At 36.1% G+C, this 18,463-nt stretch overlaps 2 protein-coding genes across 2 annotated transcripts; both read right to left on the bottom strand.

The window, feature by feature from the left end:
• Positions 1 to 3,586: 3,586 nt before the first annotated feature.
• Positions 3,587 to 9,377, bottom strand: LOC110898272. The gene is made up of 6 exons (XM_022145034.2): positions 9,135 to 9,377; positions 5,513 to 5,648; positions 5,274 to 5,358; positions 5,126 to 5,173; positions 4,002 to 4,102; positions 3,587 to 3,896 (listed from the first exon to the last, which is right to left on the bottom strand). Exons 1-6 carry the CDS (start codon positions 9,316 to 9,318, stop codon positions 3,773 to 3,775), a joined length of 678 nt encoding a protein of 225 aa, XP_022000726.1. The 5' UTR covers positions 9,319 to 9,377; the 3' UTR covers positions 3,587 to 3,772.
• Positions 9,378 to 14,504: 5,127 nt separating this feature from the next.
• Positions 14,505 to 15,792, bottom strand: LOC110898273 (protein ALUMINUM SENSITIVE 3). Its single transcript, XM_022145036.2, has 3 exons — positions 15,457 to 15,792; positions 15,130 to 15,375; positions 14,505 to 14,988 (listed from the first exon to the last, which is right to left on the bottom strand). Exons 1-3 carry the CDS (start codon positions 15,688 to 15,690, stop codon positions 14,674 to 14,676), a joined length of 795 nt encoding a protein of 264 aa, XP_022000728.1. The 5' UTR covers positions 15,691 to 15,792; the 3' UTR covers positions 14,505 to 14,673.
• Between the last annotated feature and the right edge of the window lie 2,671 nt (positions 15,793 to 18,463).

The following is an 18,463-nucleotide window of genomic DNA, read 5'->3' as shown; positions in this document are numbered from 1 at the left end:
ACCCTAATTTTTTTTATAAATGGACTATGGTTTCATCAAATTATGGAGGCCCTATAGTTTTAGTGGCCCAAGGCCCAATCCTCATTTGGCTTACCCTTGGGCCGGCCCTGTCCATAGATTTTGTTTTAATTTAACTTGGATATTGTTTTTCTTTTATTATCCATATATATAGATATCATAATACATTTTTTTTAACCTTTTATAATTTTCAATAAACATTAAAAAATTTCTCTGAGATTGAAATTGTAATTATTTTTGGGTATTAATTTTTTTTGAATATGTGATGAAATTATTTGTTTTTGCATACATGTGATATGTTTCATTTTCATTAATTTAATATTTTTTAGAATGAATTTCAAGGATTGTCCTTTATCTTTATACCCATTTTCAGGCGCTGTCCTTTATGTTTAAAATTGACGAGTTTTGTCCTTTATGTTTTCATATCATACACGTTTTGTCCTTTAGGCCTAACCCAGTTAGTTTTTTCAGTTAAATTATGTCATATGATTTGCACTTGAGGGCATTTTTGTTAATTCAAAGTTAAATTCAACGGTAGATTTACAGCTCAAAACTTTTGCAACCTTTGAATTGACAAAAATGCCCTCATGTGCAAAGCACATGATCAAATTTAACTGAAAAAACTAGCTGGGTTAGGCCTAAAGGACAAAACGTGTATGATATGAAAACATAAAGGACAAAACTCATCTATTTATAACATAAAGGACAACGCCTGAAAATAGGTATAAAGATAAAGGACAATCCTTGAAATTCACTCTATTTTTTATATGAATCTACTCGTGTGCATGCCTAATATACTATATGTTGTTAATATACACATATGTAACAATTTCTGATATAATACACAAATGTATAAAAGACTGTACACATGCGTATAAACTAACATCTGTGTATCTTGTATAAACTGATAGTTAGCGAGACTGTACACATGTGTATAAACTAACAGCTGTGTGTATTGTATAAACTGTGTGTATTGTATAAACAGATACTAGCGAGACTGTACACATGTGTATACACTAACAACTATGTATCTTGTATATACGGAAACTAGAGAGATTTTAGGGATTTTGATTATATTGTTTAATAAATGCAATTTACAAAAGACACAAATACCCTTCTGTCATTTATTTTAAAGGGGAGTTACAATATTATAATTACAATCTTGGCATTATTTAAAAATTTCTAGATGATGTAATCCAATGGCCCAGATTACTTCACACAGTTCACTCTCAACCTAGTGTTCACTCTAGAACCCTACCATATATATATATATATAAACACATACACATATACAAACATTTATATTTATGACACTTATTGAAGTTGCCCTGCAGCGCAGTTGGCAATCTTCATCCCGATGAGGGCTTTAGCCCAAGCTCAAACCCGGGTTCGAGTTTGAGGGACACCGGTGCCTTAGGCTGGGTAATTTCACCACCAGGCAGCGATCCGATAAGCTAGCTTGGGAGGGGAGATCCCCTCCGCGGTCAGAGGTACCGTGCATCTACCCTTTTTTTTCTCTGGCACTTATTTTTTTAACTTTTTACTTTCAAATAAAAAGAATATAATTATTTATAAGATATATACATATACACACACATATATAAACACCACATACACACTTTTCTCTCTTCTTCACATCCACCACTACGCCACAACCAACCCGTCTATCTCTGCACTCGTAATTCATCCCCCCTCGTCGACCCGTCGTACCAAACATCACTACCACCCGTCTCTCTCTGCAATCATCAGTATAGTACCACCCATCTCTCTCGTCTCTCTCTACACCTTACTGATACAGACCCGGTCAATTTTGCACATGAAATCCATTGATCTACTCCACACACAGAGTCCTAGAACCTCACGCCAACCCAACACCCACCACCGATTTCATATTGATTAGCTCATCGGTTGAGGCACAACCATGCTCCGAGGTGTGCCATTGCGTGCCGCCTTCACCACCGTCGTGGTGGCAGTAGCAGTAAGTGGTGGTGGTGGTGGTGGTGGAGAGGAGAGGAGAGAAGAGAAGAGAGTGTATGTGTGTATGTGTATATATAAGATAAAAAAATTTAAAAAATAAGTCTGTATATGTAAATATATTATATTATAATTATATTAAATGTTTTTTATTTATAGGTAAAAATAAAATTAAAAAACAAAAAATAAATGGGTAAATTGCCAAAATCGTCGCTGAGTTAGTGATACATTTTAAGTGAGTTTGTGATTTGGTTGTAAATGTCAACAAAATCAAAATGTCAGGTGTCGAGATATAAAAAATATATATATAACAAGTAAATAAACCCAAACCTCATAGGCATGACTGATTGGTGGAGTGTTTTTTGTGGATCGTAGATTACAGTAGGGATGAGCATTTGGTACTGGTTACTGGTCTCGTATCGGTACCGGTACCAAATTTCCCGTACCGAATTTTTTCGATACCGGTACCGATTTTTTGGCATTTTCGGTATCGGTACCTGTAAAATACCGAATTATACCTTTAAATACCGGTACCGTACCTTACCAAATATTTCGGTACCGGTACCTAGTTTTAACGAATTTCGGGACCGGTATTTTCGGAACCGGTACCACGCTCATCTCTAGATTACAGTAATATTATTATTTTCATATAAATATTAATAGCTATAGTTCTTTTTTATGTTTGTTAAGATTACAGTAATATTATGGATTTCATATAGATATAAATAGCTTTAATTCTTCATTTTTATGTTTGTGTAAGATTACAGTAATATTATGGTTTTCATATCGATATTAATAGCTTTAATTCTTCAATTTTATGTTTGTTTAAGAACGAAATGAAAAGAGGGGGAATTCCAAAGTCGATCAAGTGTTACATGCATCAAAATTGGTGCTACCGAAAACATGGAAAAAAATTAAACAAAGAACGAGCGAATGCCAATGAAGTAGTGGTGGAGTGGTTGGGGAAAGACTTTGTTTTCCTTGTGACCCAGGTTTGACTCTCACTCTCCCCATTATTTTATGCGGCATCCAGGTGAAGGGCGAATACGGGTGGCGCCGGTTCGTCTTAGATGGGAGGCAAGGTTTTACTGATTATTCCACTATCGTGCTTTCGGGCGGGTGGAGGTCGGGTTTCCACGCATCTGGGAGAGCCAAGGGGCTGGCAGCGGTCGAGTAGTCAATCTTGACCACAGCGCCCGATGTCACAGTGGTTGGCACGTTGTTCCTTGCTGTTCAGAAAAAAAAAAGAACGAGCGAATGCTAGATCTCAGCTTCTACGGGAGTGTATCAATTGTTCGGATGGCAGAGATCATATTTGGTGAAAAAGATGGGCATGGTCGTCCAAATGTGACTGAATTCCATGCATTATCACTATTGTTCAATCCTATTCAAGGGATAATGAGATATAGTTGTCTATAATCTGTGTATCTTACACTGAAGTTGCACTTTATTATCTTTATTTCATGTAAATTCCAAAGCATCTCATGTTATACTTTAAAGATTATATAAATCTGATTCTAAAAAGTTGTTGAAGGCTTAGCTTAAACTACTAATTAAACAATTAACAACTATTACCAAATATCTAATACATATATTTTGATCAATAAGAACTTTTAGATATATAATTATAAGTCAAAGAATTTCAAAAAACATGGAGTACTTAAAAAGATAAGCATAAATGTTGAACTAGTGAATTACAGATTTGCTGACATGCAACTCGAGTTACTTACTTAGTCTAACCATGATTATTTGTAAAACCAACCTACCATAGCTTGCAGTGTTACTGGAGAACATGCATGGAGATCTGGTTATTTAAACAAAAGCCTCTGTTTTTTGTTATCGTCGCACTCATTGCTGCGGTTGCCGAAACAAAACGTACAAGCGCCATTCTTGAAGCTCCCGGCCTGCAAAAATAATCAAACAGTTTAATTAGATATAGGAAAGCTCGGATGCATTTGTCATTTCATCAAAAGCATGTAATCATACACTGAAATAATAATTTTATCAACCTGGAGAAAAGACGGATGTCAGAAGGATCATACTCGCAACCAGCAAGAAACCGTTCAATATCTTCTAAAATCGCATTTGGGGGGATTCCTTGCAATAAAACCTGCAACAAGCAACCCATTAACGAACTTGCAATATAACACCATGTAACACTATATAACACTATATAACAATATATAACACTATACATCTATCATAGACATGCTATCAGACAAAATATAGTGTTATATTTGTTATATAATGTTATATAGTGTTACATAGTGTTATACGGTATTTATATGGTGTTATATAGTGTTATATATAGTGTTATAATACACTTCTCACACTTCTGGATTAATGTACAGGATCCTCTACCTATGCAGGTATTGCAATATGGAATAAGTTGCTAACATCATATACTTGTTATCAAAAACAAAGACCATACAGTCAAGCCCAAATGAGAAGTTACTAGATAGTTCTAGAGGTAGCAATATGGACCCGGACCCATTCTACTAAAAAAACAAACCTTTGGATGGAGTTAACGAACCGAATGAAAATGGCAAGATTTCAAACCTTTTGGATCTAGATGCTAAAAAGTAAACCTTTGAACGAAAGTCGCAAAACTAGCCAAATCTCAGGGACGATAAAAAATGGCATTTTACTCTTATGTTTTAAAACCTAAAAACAAAAAAGAGTAAACTTCCGTTTTGCTCCCTGTGGTTTGGTCACTTTAACGATTTTGCCCCAAACCTTTAAAAATATAGCCATTTTCCTCCAATAGTTTGCTGAGCAAAATGGAAAAACAGACAATTTGGATGGAGTTAAAGGCGGGGAGCAAAATGGAAAAACCATAGCAAACAATTGGAGGAAAATGGCTATTTTTAAAGGTTTGGGGCAAAACCGTTAAAGTGATCAAACCACAGGGAGCAAAACGAAAGTTTACTCAACAAAAAATATATATATGTTCTCGTCATGAGGGTGTAAATGGTGATGTTTAGGTTGCAAAAACTAGGACTCCTTGAGGAAAATGTACGATTACTTTTCATAGTTCAAATGGACCATAGCATCCAAAGCTCTCTCGAAAAAAAAAATCATCAAGATTCTTTGTGCATATGTTAAATTTATGCTAAGAAAAATCTGCGCTTACGTATTTTCCACCATATGGCTGGATAGAATCCCAGATTGCACGATCAGCCTAAAATCAAAACGCAAAAGTTAGCATTAAAATGTCTGTTAATATGCAACAATGTGAAGCCTGCTTTTGCAACTTAAAATGGTATTCGACTATTAATTACCCGCTCTAATCTATACAAGCGGCCTTTCCTAGCGACTGCCCTAAGAGCAGCATCATACGCACTCCGTGAAGGGAACTGAACCATCCTGCTCACAACATGTAGATCAATCACAACAGTTTCAATTAATCAGTATGAGTGACTACTAACGGAACTCCACACATATATGAAGACGGAATCCTCTTCACATGTGACACGAACAACAAACTAGATAACAGAAACTATGTTATAGAGAGCATTACATTCCCATTGGTGTGTACGATGGATTGTAATCAACTTTGAGATCATCAACGCTTAATTTGCATTCTTCTAACAAACTGAGAACATCACTCTTCAACGTAGTCTTTGTAATGCCAGACAGTTTCCCGTAGACCAAACCTGACCAAAAAACCCATGAACCAATAAGAAAACAAAAGCAAGTTAGCATAGTCTTAACTCAGTAGATATAAAGCTAGATAGAGGATCCTGTACATTAATCCAGAAATGTGAGAAGTGTATTATAACACTATATATAACACTATATAACACCATATAAACACCGTATAACAATATGTAACACCATATAACACCATATAACACTATGTAACACTATATGACACTATATAACAATATATAACACTATACATCTATCATAGACATGCTATCAGACAAACTATAGTGTTATATAGTGTTATATAGTGTTACATAGTGTTATATGGTGTTATATGGTGTTACATAGTGTTATACGGTGTTTATATGGTGTTATATAATGTTATATATAGTGTTATAATACACTTCTCACACTTCTGGATTAATGTACAGGATCCCTACCCTATAAAGCTATCTCATGCCATTTTCCATCAAGTGGTTCTCAATACAATGTCAAGTAATATATAAAGTATAAACAATAAACTAAAAAAAAGAAAATCATGAGCAGTTCCTCATAATAAAAATTAGGCCACGAAGATGCCAATTGATAAATCATTTTGGCAAAACTACTTCTAATTAGAATTGATCACATCCGGTGCACAACAAGTATCACACTCCTATATATCAAACCTATGCTATCAAAAGCCCTTTGGGAGCGCACCTAGGCCCTTAGGCAAGGTGATGCACAAGAAAAACGACTTGCTGCCATCCAAGGGATCCAACGAACTTCGGGCCAGATTTCGGTCAGATTCCAATGAGATTGCGGACAAATTTTGAAAAATCGGGCAAAATTCTACAAAATTCTAGAATAACTGGTCTGGAAAGACTGAAACCTATGCAATTAATGTCCCGATATATCACTGATATATTAGTGATATATCGTCATCGGTCCCCTGCCGAGATACCGGTGCAAAATATCGGTACCAATAATATCGGCAATATTGACCGATATATAACCAACTTTTCCGATAACAGTACCTTCTTCTTAGTTCCTACCATTCGTCTTTCTTCTTATTGTAGCTATTAGTGTTTTAAGTCTTAATTGTTAGTTGTTAGTGTTAAATGTTAGTGTTTTAAGTCTTAGTCAGTTCCTACTTGCTACAATTGTTAGTGTTTTGCAAGTTGCAAAAGGTTAATTTATTAATGGTGGAAGAGTAGTGTTAAATTGCTATATATATAAATTTAGCATGATATTAAAATTAACCAATATCCCACCGCGATAACCGATATCTCAAATATCGGTCCTTGACTGATATCCGATGTTTGACAACTTCTGAATGGTTAAGTGCCGAACCAGTAAGAGGTTTGAACCATTAAGTGTTGAACCAGTAATAGGTCTGAACCACTAAGGGCGGATATAATGCTTAACCATCCAGAGGCAAATGTCTGATCAATTCAGATTAGAGGTCTTAACCATTCAGGTGCTGTTTGTTTTTTCAGATGTAAAATGTCTGTAGTCTGCGTACCAAATCTGCAGGCATCTGCAAGAGAAGATGTGGCCCAAATGTCTGCAGTCTGCAAGGAGAAGAGGGTTTGTTTTTTTCCTTCAAAAACAACTTCACACACACAAGCTCTCTCTTTCTGCTCTCTCTCTCTCTCTACAAACTCTCTCTCTCTACAACCACCACCACCACCGCACCACCTCCGCCATCACACCACCGCCTCTCTCTCTCTCTCTCTACGGTCTCTCTCTCACAGAACACACTCTCTCTCTCTACAACCACCACCACCACCACCGCACCACCTCCGCCACCACCACCGCACCACCTCCGCCATCACACAAGTCTCTCACAGGTCTCTCTCTCTCTCACAGGTCTCTCTCTCTCTCACAGATCTCTCTCTCTCACAGGTCTTTCTCTCTCTACGGTCTCTCTCTCTCACAGATCTCTCTCTCTCTCTCAGGTCTCTCTCTCACAGGTCTCTCTCTCTCTCTCACAGATCTCTCTCTCTCTCTCTCTACGGTCTCCCTAAATTGATGGGTTTGGTGGTGGTGGGTTTTGACGATGGTGGTGGTGGAGGTGGTGGCGGAGGTGGTGCGGTGGTGGTGGCGGAGGTGGTGGTGGCAGGGGAGAAGAGGAAGAAGAAGATGGATGGGTGGTGTGTGAAGATCTGATATGATCTTGAAGCTATAGTTCATAGCTTTTTTTTTAAGCTATTAAAAGCTATTTTAAGATCTTATTTTTTTTTAAAAACAAACAGTCTTCAAGGGCTTATGTCTGCCCGCCCGCAGACATAAGCTCTTCACAGACAATATAAGCAAAAACAAACAGAACCTCAGACTCTGTATAATACTTAACCATTCAGAGGCAAATGTCTGAACCATTCAGACATCTGCTCGCGAAACAAACAGTCAATGACTCAATGTTGTAGAAGGCGCTAGTCGGGCAGTGAGGTACAGCCTAGGGATTAATTGGGATTAATCGGATTGGACTTTTTAAGTATAATTTTACAATTTTATATATATATAGATAACTTTATACTTTTTATTAATAAATTTACAAGTTTAGGAGATAACTTTATACTTTTTAATTTATTAATAATTTAAAAGTTAAGGAGACATATGTAAACTAGTGAAAGATAGAGGGGGTTAAATGTTAAAATACCTAAACTTAATATAACCTAATCCCCACCCACGTTCATTATACGCCGCCTCCTACCCCTATCTCCATTGTTTTCATCAGACAACACAAGAGCACAAACTCTATGCCCAGTTTCGCTTCATCTAATCGATTAGTTCTTCAATGTGGGTCGATTTTGCACAATGGAGACGAGTTCAGATCCGATTTTGGTTCAAATCGAGGTAAGGACTCGTTCCTTTTTTACTGGTTTGGTTCGAATTTGGCCCATTATGATCCGATTTTGACCTCATATTTGACCGACTAGGTCTGATCTGATTTTTTGCGATTTTTGACCGATTTTGACAACTTTGACCGATGTTGACCATTACCGCCTAGTATGGCCGATTTGGCAAAATTTAGGCGATGGACCTCCGATTAATCGTCTGCCTAGGCCAATTTCTGCAACATTGCAAACAGTCTGAACCATTAAGTGTTGAACCAGTAAGAGGTCTGAACCATTAAGAGTTAAACAAACAGCCCCTTAGCCTAGAACCAGCCTTAACTAGCCCTAGACAAACCTAAAACAGGTCTAAAACCCAAAAAAATGGTATGTTTATGCTATCCTTGCGCCTAGGCATAAGTTTCACCCGTTGCGCCTTTGACAACTATGTCTCAAACCCTTGATTTTGACTGCAGTTTCGAACTATAAACTAGCAAATGTTATATAATGATCACTCAATCTGTCATTACTTTATTAAAAACAAAATACATTATCAATCACATACAAATAAACCCTAGCTTGAGTAAAAAAAAAATAATGTAACATTAATAAAATGATTTTATTTCAAACTACAACAGTTTCTTTGAAGAAATGGTGAATGTACGGATAGAATAATACCAGAAGATGGTGATTGAAACAGAGGTTTAGTGGAGGACTGGCTAGTGGGCGGTGCAGGTTCCGTGGAGAATAGACGGTGAGATAGCGAGCCGGAGAGAAGTGATCTGAGCCCTTGATTTGGATGAACGGTTCGGATCAAACAGGTGGATGATGATGATCTGATTGCGTTATGGAGGAGACTCATAGTGAAGAGCTGCAAGGTTTAAGGTAATGGAGGGTTTGTTTGTTGTTTGCTGATGCTTGATGTTATGCTGGTGATATAAACGGCGTCGTATAGGGTCCCTAAATTGGAAGTAATCTTCTTGGGCTTTGTCTGGTCTGGTCTGGGCTGGGCTGGGCTGGGCTCTAATGCTCTATAGGTTATGAGTTGTGGTTTTTATTGGGTCGATATTGCAAATTCAAAAATCGAAACCTGAAAAAACTAGAACGAGTGCGAAAAAAAGCTGGAACCGCCAACCTAAAAAACCGGAACCGGGCTTTTTTATACCTGGTTATTTTGTACCTGGTCCTAGATCTTTATACCTGGTTATTTTGTACCTGGTCCTAGAGCTGACTTACCTATAGAGTATGCATAGGGTATATGTTTGGACCTTAATACATAGTATCAAAACGGTACTCGATTTATTCCCAGAGCTGAAATCGGTTCTATGCGTGAACCCGGATATTAAAATACCTGATACCGGGTATGAACCGGTTATTACTGTTACTATTGTGTTTTCTGATATCTATCCAATTCTAATGGCTAAGAGCCGTTAGAACCTTACATATGACCATTCTTTTAATGTATTTCTACACCCTTATTGTTAGCATAAATAGTAGGTTGATGTTTGGGTTTAGTAACTACACTTGGAAAAGACCAAAATGCTAAGTAAGGTATTATAATGTCCGGTTCTTGGACTATAACTACCATTTTAGTGTGCTTAGATAGTAACAAATAAATTAAACACAAAACATAGACGAGCTCTAAGGTAAGAAACCAAACAACTACTAACTACACACATACATGCAAGCGTAGCTATTAAAATATAGTGTAGTTCAGGCAAGTTAATGAGTATCAATCCTAGGTCACAAAATCTACTAGTATGAACTTATCACTTAATATGCAATCGATGAATAATTATAACTTAAACGATAGCTTGCTAAAACTTTAATTAACTTAGAAAGATTACCAAAGGTTAAGAAAATATAATCATCCTAGACTAGAATCAACGAAGATTGACTATATTGAAGACAGACGAAACTTGTTAAACTAATTTAAGACCTAACTGGATAATAGCGTATGAAGTGCTAAATTGAACTAATACCGATTAGGGTTAATTCTATAAAACTAGGGTTAAGACTATATACACTCCTCTAGACTTAATCCAATAAAGTTAACAATAGTACGAATTCTTATGACTTAGGGTTTCTAGACTATTGCCAAGGTTGAACAACACAGGTAAGCCGATTATAGAAAACTCTAACTAATTTCTAGACCTTTTTAATCTCATCATTCCCGTACCCAGAATATAGGCTTTACCAACTATGATGATGGGTTTCAAGCCCTAAGTTGATGGACATCAATATAACCTAGAGATAGAAGATATTGAATCTAACATTCATAACTTCATAGAAAGATTAACACAACCACATAATCGACATCATAACCAATACTTAACACATACGCATACACATCATAAGATTTAACCATATCATACAATACTAAAATCATACAAATAAGCAATCCATCATCAATCATAAATAAAATGAACAAATCATCTCATCCGGACAGTTATAAAAGAGTTTAGCCGAACATGATAAACAATTTAAACCATAAATCAAATTCATCAACAAGTACAGAAGTTAAAGACTAGAAAAACTATAAAGACTAATCCAAAAAATCAAATCATGTTTCCCCATGCGTTAGATCTTCAATCCTCTTGCCTTTTCTTTTTCGAATCCTTCAAAATCACGTTCTTCAGCTGTTTTTCTCGCTTTCCAGTTATGTCTAGGGTTTCCATCGCATTCCTTAAATATGCAGCCCTATTTGGGCTTTGAAACTGTACGGGTCATTCTCTTTAAATGTGTACGGGTCGTATCTTCTAATAGGGGCGCCTAGTCTGGCCCAAATCCCAACATTGATTCTGTCATTTTCTGTCTAGCGACGGTTACGGCCCGTACCCTTTGACTATGGCACAGTCCGTACGCTATGCGATCTTCACAACTTTCTTCAGCTTTTCTCCTTCTGCTCCAATCTCACCCTTTTACGTCTAAATTACTCCCTTTTAACTAATTACCTGAAAATCCTCAACAACACACTAATAACTATCTATTCTTATCAAATTTGAGATAATCACCCCTAAAACAGTCTTTTAACACTTAAATATTACGTATCCTATGACTACGTCACATTTTCAATACCTGAAATAAGGTATTATAATACTGGTTCTTGAAGAACTGGTTCCATACGTAACCTGGAACGGGGTACAAAATATATGGTTTCTTTGGATTATAACTAGAACCGGAACCGTACCCGAGTACCCGATTTTTCCCATCAATTCAATACCCGAAACCGGTTTCATACCTGGAGCCGGGTATTAAAAAATACCCGATATGTGAACCTCCCACTAGGACGGCGAGACGGGTAATGGATGTGTATTGGACATGGGTGGTAATGGACAAGCTTAGAATGGGTATTGGTAATCAAAGTCTCATACTCGGTTGTAAAATAGTATCTCATATCTTACCCGGTTCAATACATGTTAAATACATGTCAGGTAACCTGATGGGTATACTCGTTAAACTATTAAAATATGTGTTGGGATTTTAAATACAAGTTTCTTACCATTCTAATTTTTATATGTTTTCAACTACTACAATAAGTTAGATATGATAAATTACTTATATATCATGAAAAATATAAATATATTATAAAAAAAAAAAAATCATTTTCCACTAATGAAACTACTGAATGAATTGTATCTAGACTATGGCTTCAGGGAAAATAAAAATCAAAATCAAAATTAATTTCCTTATATGTTTAGGTAAAAGATCAAATAAAAATAAAATAAACGTACGAACTGTACGAATTGAAAGAAAAGTCAAAAAGTGGCGGTGGCAATATGGTAATTATCAGCAATTTCAAAAGTACTGTACTGGGGAAAAGCAAAAAGTGGCGGTGGCAATCTGGTAATTATCAAAAACTTCAAAATTACTCTAGTAGGGTAATTTTGAGCATCAATAGGGTAATTTTGAGCATCTGTAGAGTAATTTTGAGAAATGTAGGGTAATTATCAAATTACTCTAGTAGAGTAATTTTGACTTCTGTAGGGTAATTTTGGGAAATGTCTTGTAGAGTAATTTTGTTAGCATTTAGTTATGGGGTTTAGCTTTATGGTTTAGTTTTTAGCTTTTAGTTTGGGTTGGGGGGGGGGGGTTAGGTTTTTTTAGGTTTTTGGGGGTGGGGGTGGGGGGGGTTAGGTTTTTTTAGGTTTTTGGGGGGTGGGGGGGGTTAGTGTAATTTTGATAATTACCCTACAATTTTGATAATTACCCTACACGACCAAAATTACTCTACTTGAGCTTTTACAAAATTACCCTACAGAAGTTCAAAATTACTCTACTAGAGTAATTTTGAAGTTGCTGATAATTACCAAAATGCCACCGCCACTTTTTTGACTTTCTTTCACTTCGTACGTTTCGTACGATAATTTTATTTTCACAAGAACTTAACTCTGTTTAGGTAAAAGATCAAATAAAAATAAAATAAACGTACGAACTGTACGAATTGAAAGAAAAGTCAAAAAGTGGCGGTGGCAATATGGTAATTATCAGCAATTTCAAAAGTACTGTACTGGGGAAAAGCAAAAAGTGGCGGTGGCAATCTGGTAATTATCAAAAACTTCAAAATTACTCTAGTAGGGTAATTTTGAGCATCAATAGGGTAATTTTGAGCATCTGTAGAGTAATTTTGAGAAATGTAGGGTAATTATCAAATTACTCTAGTAGAGTAATTTTGACTTCTGTAGGGTAATTTTGGGAAATGTCTTGTAGAGTAATTTTGTTAGCATTTAGTTATGGGGTTTAGCTTTATGGTTTAGTTTTTAGCTTTTAGTTTGGGTTGGGGGGGGTTAGGTTTTTTAGGTTTTTGGGGGTGGGGGTGGGGGGGGTTAGGTTTTTTTTAGGTTTTTGGGGGGTGGGGGGGGGGGTTAGTGTAATTTTGATAATTACCCTACAATTTTGATAATTACCCTACACGACCAAAATTACTCTACTTGAGCTTTTACAAAATTACCCTACAGAAGTTCAAAATTACTCTACTAGAGTAATTTTGAAGTTGCTGATAATTACCAAAATGCCACCGCCACTTTTTTGACTTTCTTTCACTTCGTACGTTTCGTACGATAATTTTATTTTCACAAGAACTTAACTCTATATGTTTAAGGTATATGATACAAGTAAACGGATATATGTTTTTAGGTAATTGTTTAATGGGTGGGAGTTGACTACAAAGTCCTTTTTTCCTAGAAAGTGTAAAAAGTCAATAAAAACTATAATGTCAACTATAAAACACACTTAAAACCCACAAATAACAAAATGAAGATTACTAAAACGCCATATTTGTGGGTTTTGTGTTATGTTTTGGATGACAAGACTTTGATTATCTAATGACTAATATTAGTATGTTTTATGTTGATTATCATGTTGTGTTTTATATTCATGGTTCTATGATGGTGTGTTTGAAGTTTTTATGGACTTTTAGGGTTTGGATATTGTGTTTTAGTGATCTTCACCCTGTTATTTGTGGGTTTGGAGTTTGTTTTATGGTTGAAACTAGGGGTGAGCAAGTTTAAGTCCGGACCGAAAATAACCGAGAACCGAACCGAAAATTACCCAACCCGACCCGAACCCAAGTACCTAGGTATTTAGATCGGTTCCAATTTTTCATATAAAATCGGGTCGGGTCGGGTCGGTTCTCGGTTCTTTTCATGGTGAAACCCGACTTTAACCTATGGACCGGAACCGACCCTATATTTAGGGTAGTGAATCGGTTCTATATTTTATGTTTGATCGGTTCTCGGGTCGGGTCGGGTCGGGTAGGGTCGGATTTTTCCTTTTGCTCACCCCTAGTTGAAACTGTAGTGTTTTATGACTTTGTACACTTTGTAGGAAAAATGGACTTTGTAGCCGAACCTCACCCCTGTTCAATATACATGTATATATGATATTCAGTAATTCACACATAAATAAACAAACGTACATGAACAGATAGGTTTTCAAATGTTAATGCGCGTAGTTAAATGAACAATTGTTAATAGTTAACAAAACAGATGTTTGTCCATTCGATAAAAAACGAATATAAACAAATATTCCACCAAAGAGTTCGGCAAACATTTGTAATGATCATAACCATCTCATATCATCCATTTGATAGTAATTGTTCTAATTATATAACATTCGAGTTTATCTTAATAATACATTGTTGGAGGTATTTGATCAATGATTAGCGAAACCAATCAAACCCAACCAAATTCTATCAAAAATCTACACAACCGAACCCCTATTCGGTCAAAAAGACCTTTGTTTCTAGTTGATAAGCATTTGTAAAGAAATTAGGCCAACAAAAATAGGTTGACATAATGCTACTCATGGTTGAAGCCCCAATGAGCATGTTCATCACCACAATCTGAAGTTGAATAGCTTCAACCGGCGAAGCTCCCCCCATTATAAGCCCGGTCATGGCTCCAGGAAGCGATATGAGGCCCACGGTCTTTGTGTTGTCAATAACCGGTGAGAGTGCAATGACTAGCGACCTTTTCACTTGATGGAGCGTTGCTTGTCGTGGCGTGGCACCTAACGCTAAAGCCGTCTCCACCTACACAATAGTAAATATAGCACATGTAAACATCTTTTAAAAAACCACATGATTAAAACTACTATTGTGTTTTTTTTAAAGAGCTAACTCACACATCCTCTAATTCTACAACAAAATAGAGTTTTATTTAACACGACTTACCAAATTCATTTGTGTTCGAATATCATCCCTTAGTCTTTTCATCGTAACCCCGGTGACAGTCATCGAATTGCCAACCATCATACCAGCCACCGGAATTATGTACTGAGGAGTGAACGGGAAAACATTGAGCAAAACTAGCAACAACATCGTTAACGTCGTACCAACAAAAATAGACGCGCCAGCGATATACTTCCCATGAGGCACATGTTTTGCTCGTTGTCCTGCGGTGTATCCCGCAACTGAAACCTGTAAACTCACCAACTATTTACCTTTATCCAAATAATTTTATTCTTAAACTTTAAGTTCTAATGAAACAGAATAAATTACCATGAAAAGATAAGGAAGAATGATCCACCAACTACTGTTTTGGTTGAAAATAAATTGAAGAACAAATCCAATAACTGAGAGCTGAAGAAAAGCTCTAACAATGGCGTAAACCATCTCGCCTTCAAGTTTCAGCTTCTGGTAATATGACAACAACGCCGCTAGCAGCACCACCGCGGTGGCGGCCGCTGGCTTCACCATCCCCTTCAAGAACTCCCCCAGCCACTCCCAATCCATAGTTAAGTTCGGTTCAGTTATGCCCACACATACATAAAAGGTTCTGTCTCACATGCCGTACTCACATATATAATGAGAGAAATGATAAGTTATAAGGAGCCATGTATATCAATAAGTAGACAAATAAAAACAATAGAAAGTATTATTAAATTGTTTTTACATGACTTTTAAATTTTTAATATATTTATTTGGAATCCAGGCATAGAGCCAAAAAAGGGGCAAGTGACAACCGGGGGAGGGTTAGGAATCATGAGATGGTTGTGCTGGTGAAGGCATTATAAACGGGGCCACAGCCCACGAGCCCACGCACCGATGAGTCATGAGTGTGGGTGATTTGTTGGCCACGTCTCATGTCATAGTGGTTGCCAATTTACTCCTAATTATATGCTTAAAGAGGTATTATTATTATTGATTGATTAAATCCAAAAATAGTAACATGAATGTACATGATGATATCTATATTTTTTACTCATTTTTAACATAATTTAAATGATGCTACAAATTAGATATTGGCATGGTATCGAACCGGTACCAGTATCGAAACCATCAATACCAAAAAATAGAAAAAATGGGTACCGGCATTGAAAATAATCAGTACTGTACAGTACTACTGGTGAATCAACCAAAATACCGGTATCGTCTAGTTGTCCTCGTCTTCCCTGTTCATTCATATTAAGTAAAAGGTACAGCCCCACGCCAGCGTCTAGAGCCGTCCTCTGCCACCGTCCACCAGAAACGTTCACATATTTTTGTTTGTACTCATCTTTCTACCCTTCAAGTACATTAAGGATGATAATTTGATGGTCAAAACTCTAAAAACGACTTAAGTTAAAAGGTTATTACCGGAGAAAGTTCTATCCGTCGTAAGGTTAACTGAACCCACCAGACCCTCTCCGGTTCCGCTGATGCTTACAATTTCTACTTTGTATATGCATTGTGTTTTTGTGCGTCACGGATTCACGGTCTTGTAATTTTTGTATTGTAGTGCATCATATTTTGTTGTATATTATTCTTAGACGTCATTTTCTTGTCTATGGTTTGTGTTGTGTCAACTTCATCTATATCATCTTCTGGCACATCTTGTATGCTTCATCTTTTTGTTCATTGTCATCCTATATAGCATACCATTTTGCACCATCGTCTTATCCATTGTTTTAGCATTTTTATATGATACACCTTTTTTATAACCCCGTTTAAGGTGACATGGTGTGCATGAAGACATGTGGTAATTTATAGCCTAGTGGTACGTACCAAGGTGTACATAAAGTGTGTTATTTACCATGAGGTTAAGAGTTCACATACCATAATACACAAATATGTAGACTTAGAAGTAAGACTATAGTGTGCCCAAGTTAGTCATTAAAAATTAACAAGCAAGCAGTTAAACCTACCTTAGATGTGAACTACTAATAGTTGTAATAGCATATATAACATGTGTCCTTATCTATTATTTTACATTTCTAATAATGGAAAATGGATATTGCATTTATATGCCATTATATTATTTTATAGTTTAAGTAAGCTTGTTGTTTTTTTTGAACGGAATATAGTTTAAGAAAGCTATTGCATGATTTATGCATAGAAAAAAAATCGGTGATAAAAGTTGAAATTTTACCCATAAAGATGTTGTTGGGTATGATAATACCAAAAATGATTGATAGATCTTACCGGTCTAAGATCATTTACATCCCGTTCACCATATTTAATTTAAATGAAAATTATAGTTTTCAAAATTTATATTTTATTTTAAAATCTTTTGAATCATAGAATCCGACCATTCAAGAAAAAAAAACCTTCCAAATCGCATCTATTATTTTTATCTTTATCTTACTCATAAATGATTATTTTATTATTTTTTTCTCGTCTTTATACACTCAGATAATTTGGTGAATGGTGAATAGTAGTTTTTCATATATTAAAAGTTACTATATCACTTTTTATATTTGAAGGTTGATGGACTGAAACGGTGGATGAGATGTAGTGCATTTTTAAAACTATTTTTTAAATTTTGAAGACGGTGAATGGAATATAAATGCACTAATAGTTAATGTAATAAAAAAGCTAAGATAACGGGATTGTTAAAGAAATATAAAAGAAAAATGTTTAGTCACATATCAACTTTAAATTTTAAATTTATGTATTATTCTCGCAATTATTGTTTAAGATAACAGGGTTGTTAAAGAAATACGAAAGAAAAATGTTAAGTCACATGTCAACTTTAAATTTTAAATTTATATGTATTATTCTCGCAATTATTGTTTATATTATAAATCAAGGTATGATTAGGATGTGTAATTATTAAAAAAAAATAAACAGAATGAAATAAAAATTATTTAAAGGAGGACGAAAATGATCGATTTATATACTCCCATATTATTTTAAACTAATAAACAAAGGAGAGAATTTGCGCCGTACGACAAAAGATACGACCAAACGGACAAAGGCACAACCGGGGAAGGAAGAGAATACAGGCCCACTTTCTTTGTTTGACAGTGTATGTACATTCGTTGATGCTAAATCTATTTGGCCACCCAATCCCATCTAAGGGTGTCCGGGGCGTACTCGGTAAGGGGTTTCGGTGAGGCCTTTCCCCGATCGGGAACACCGCCGCCATCACCGCGGGGTCCCGAATCGGGGTGGGTTTTGGGTGTGGGTTCACCGCTGAAGATGGCACAACTTTCGAGGGAGACCATCTTTCGAAACCATCTTTCGAAGATGGCACAACTTTCGAAACCATCTTTCGGAGATGACACAACTTTCGAAACCAACTCCC

The sequence above is a fragment of the Helianthus annuus genome, chromosome 13, assembly GCF_002127325.2.
Source record: "Helianthus annuus cultivar XRQ/B chromosome 13, HanXRQr2.0-SUNRISE, whole genome shotgun sequence".
Classification (NCBI taxonomy): domain Eukaryota; kingdom Viridiplantae; phylum Streptophyta; class Magnoliopsida; order Asterales; family Asteraceae; genus Helianthus; species Helianthus annuus.
The sequence above is the reverse complement of the archived record's forward strand: the minus strand, read 5'-3'. Positions and strand labels throughout refer to the sequence as shown.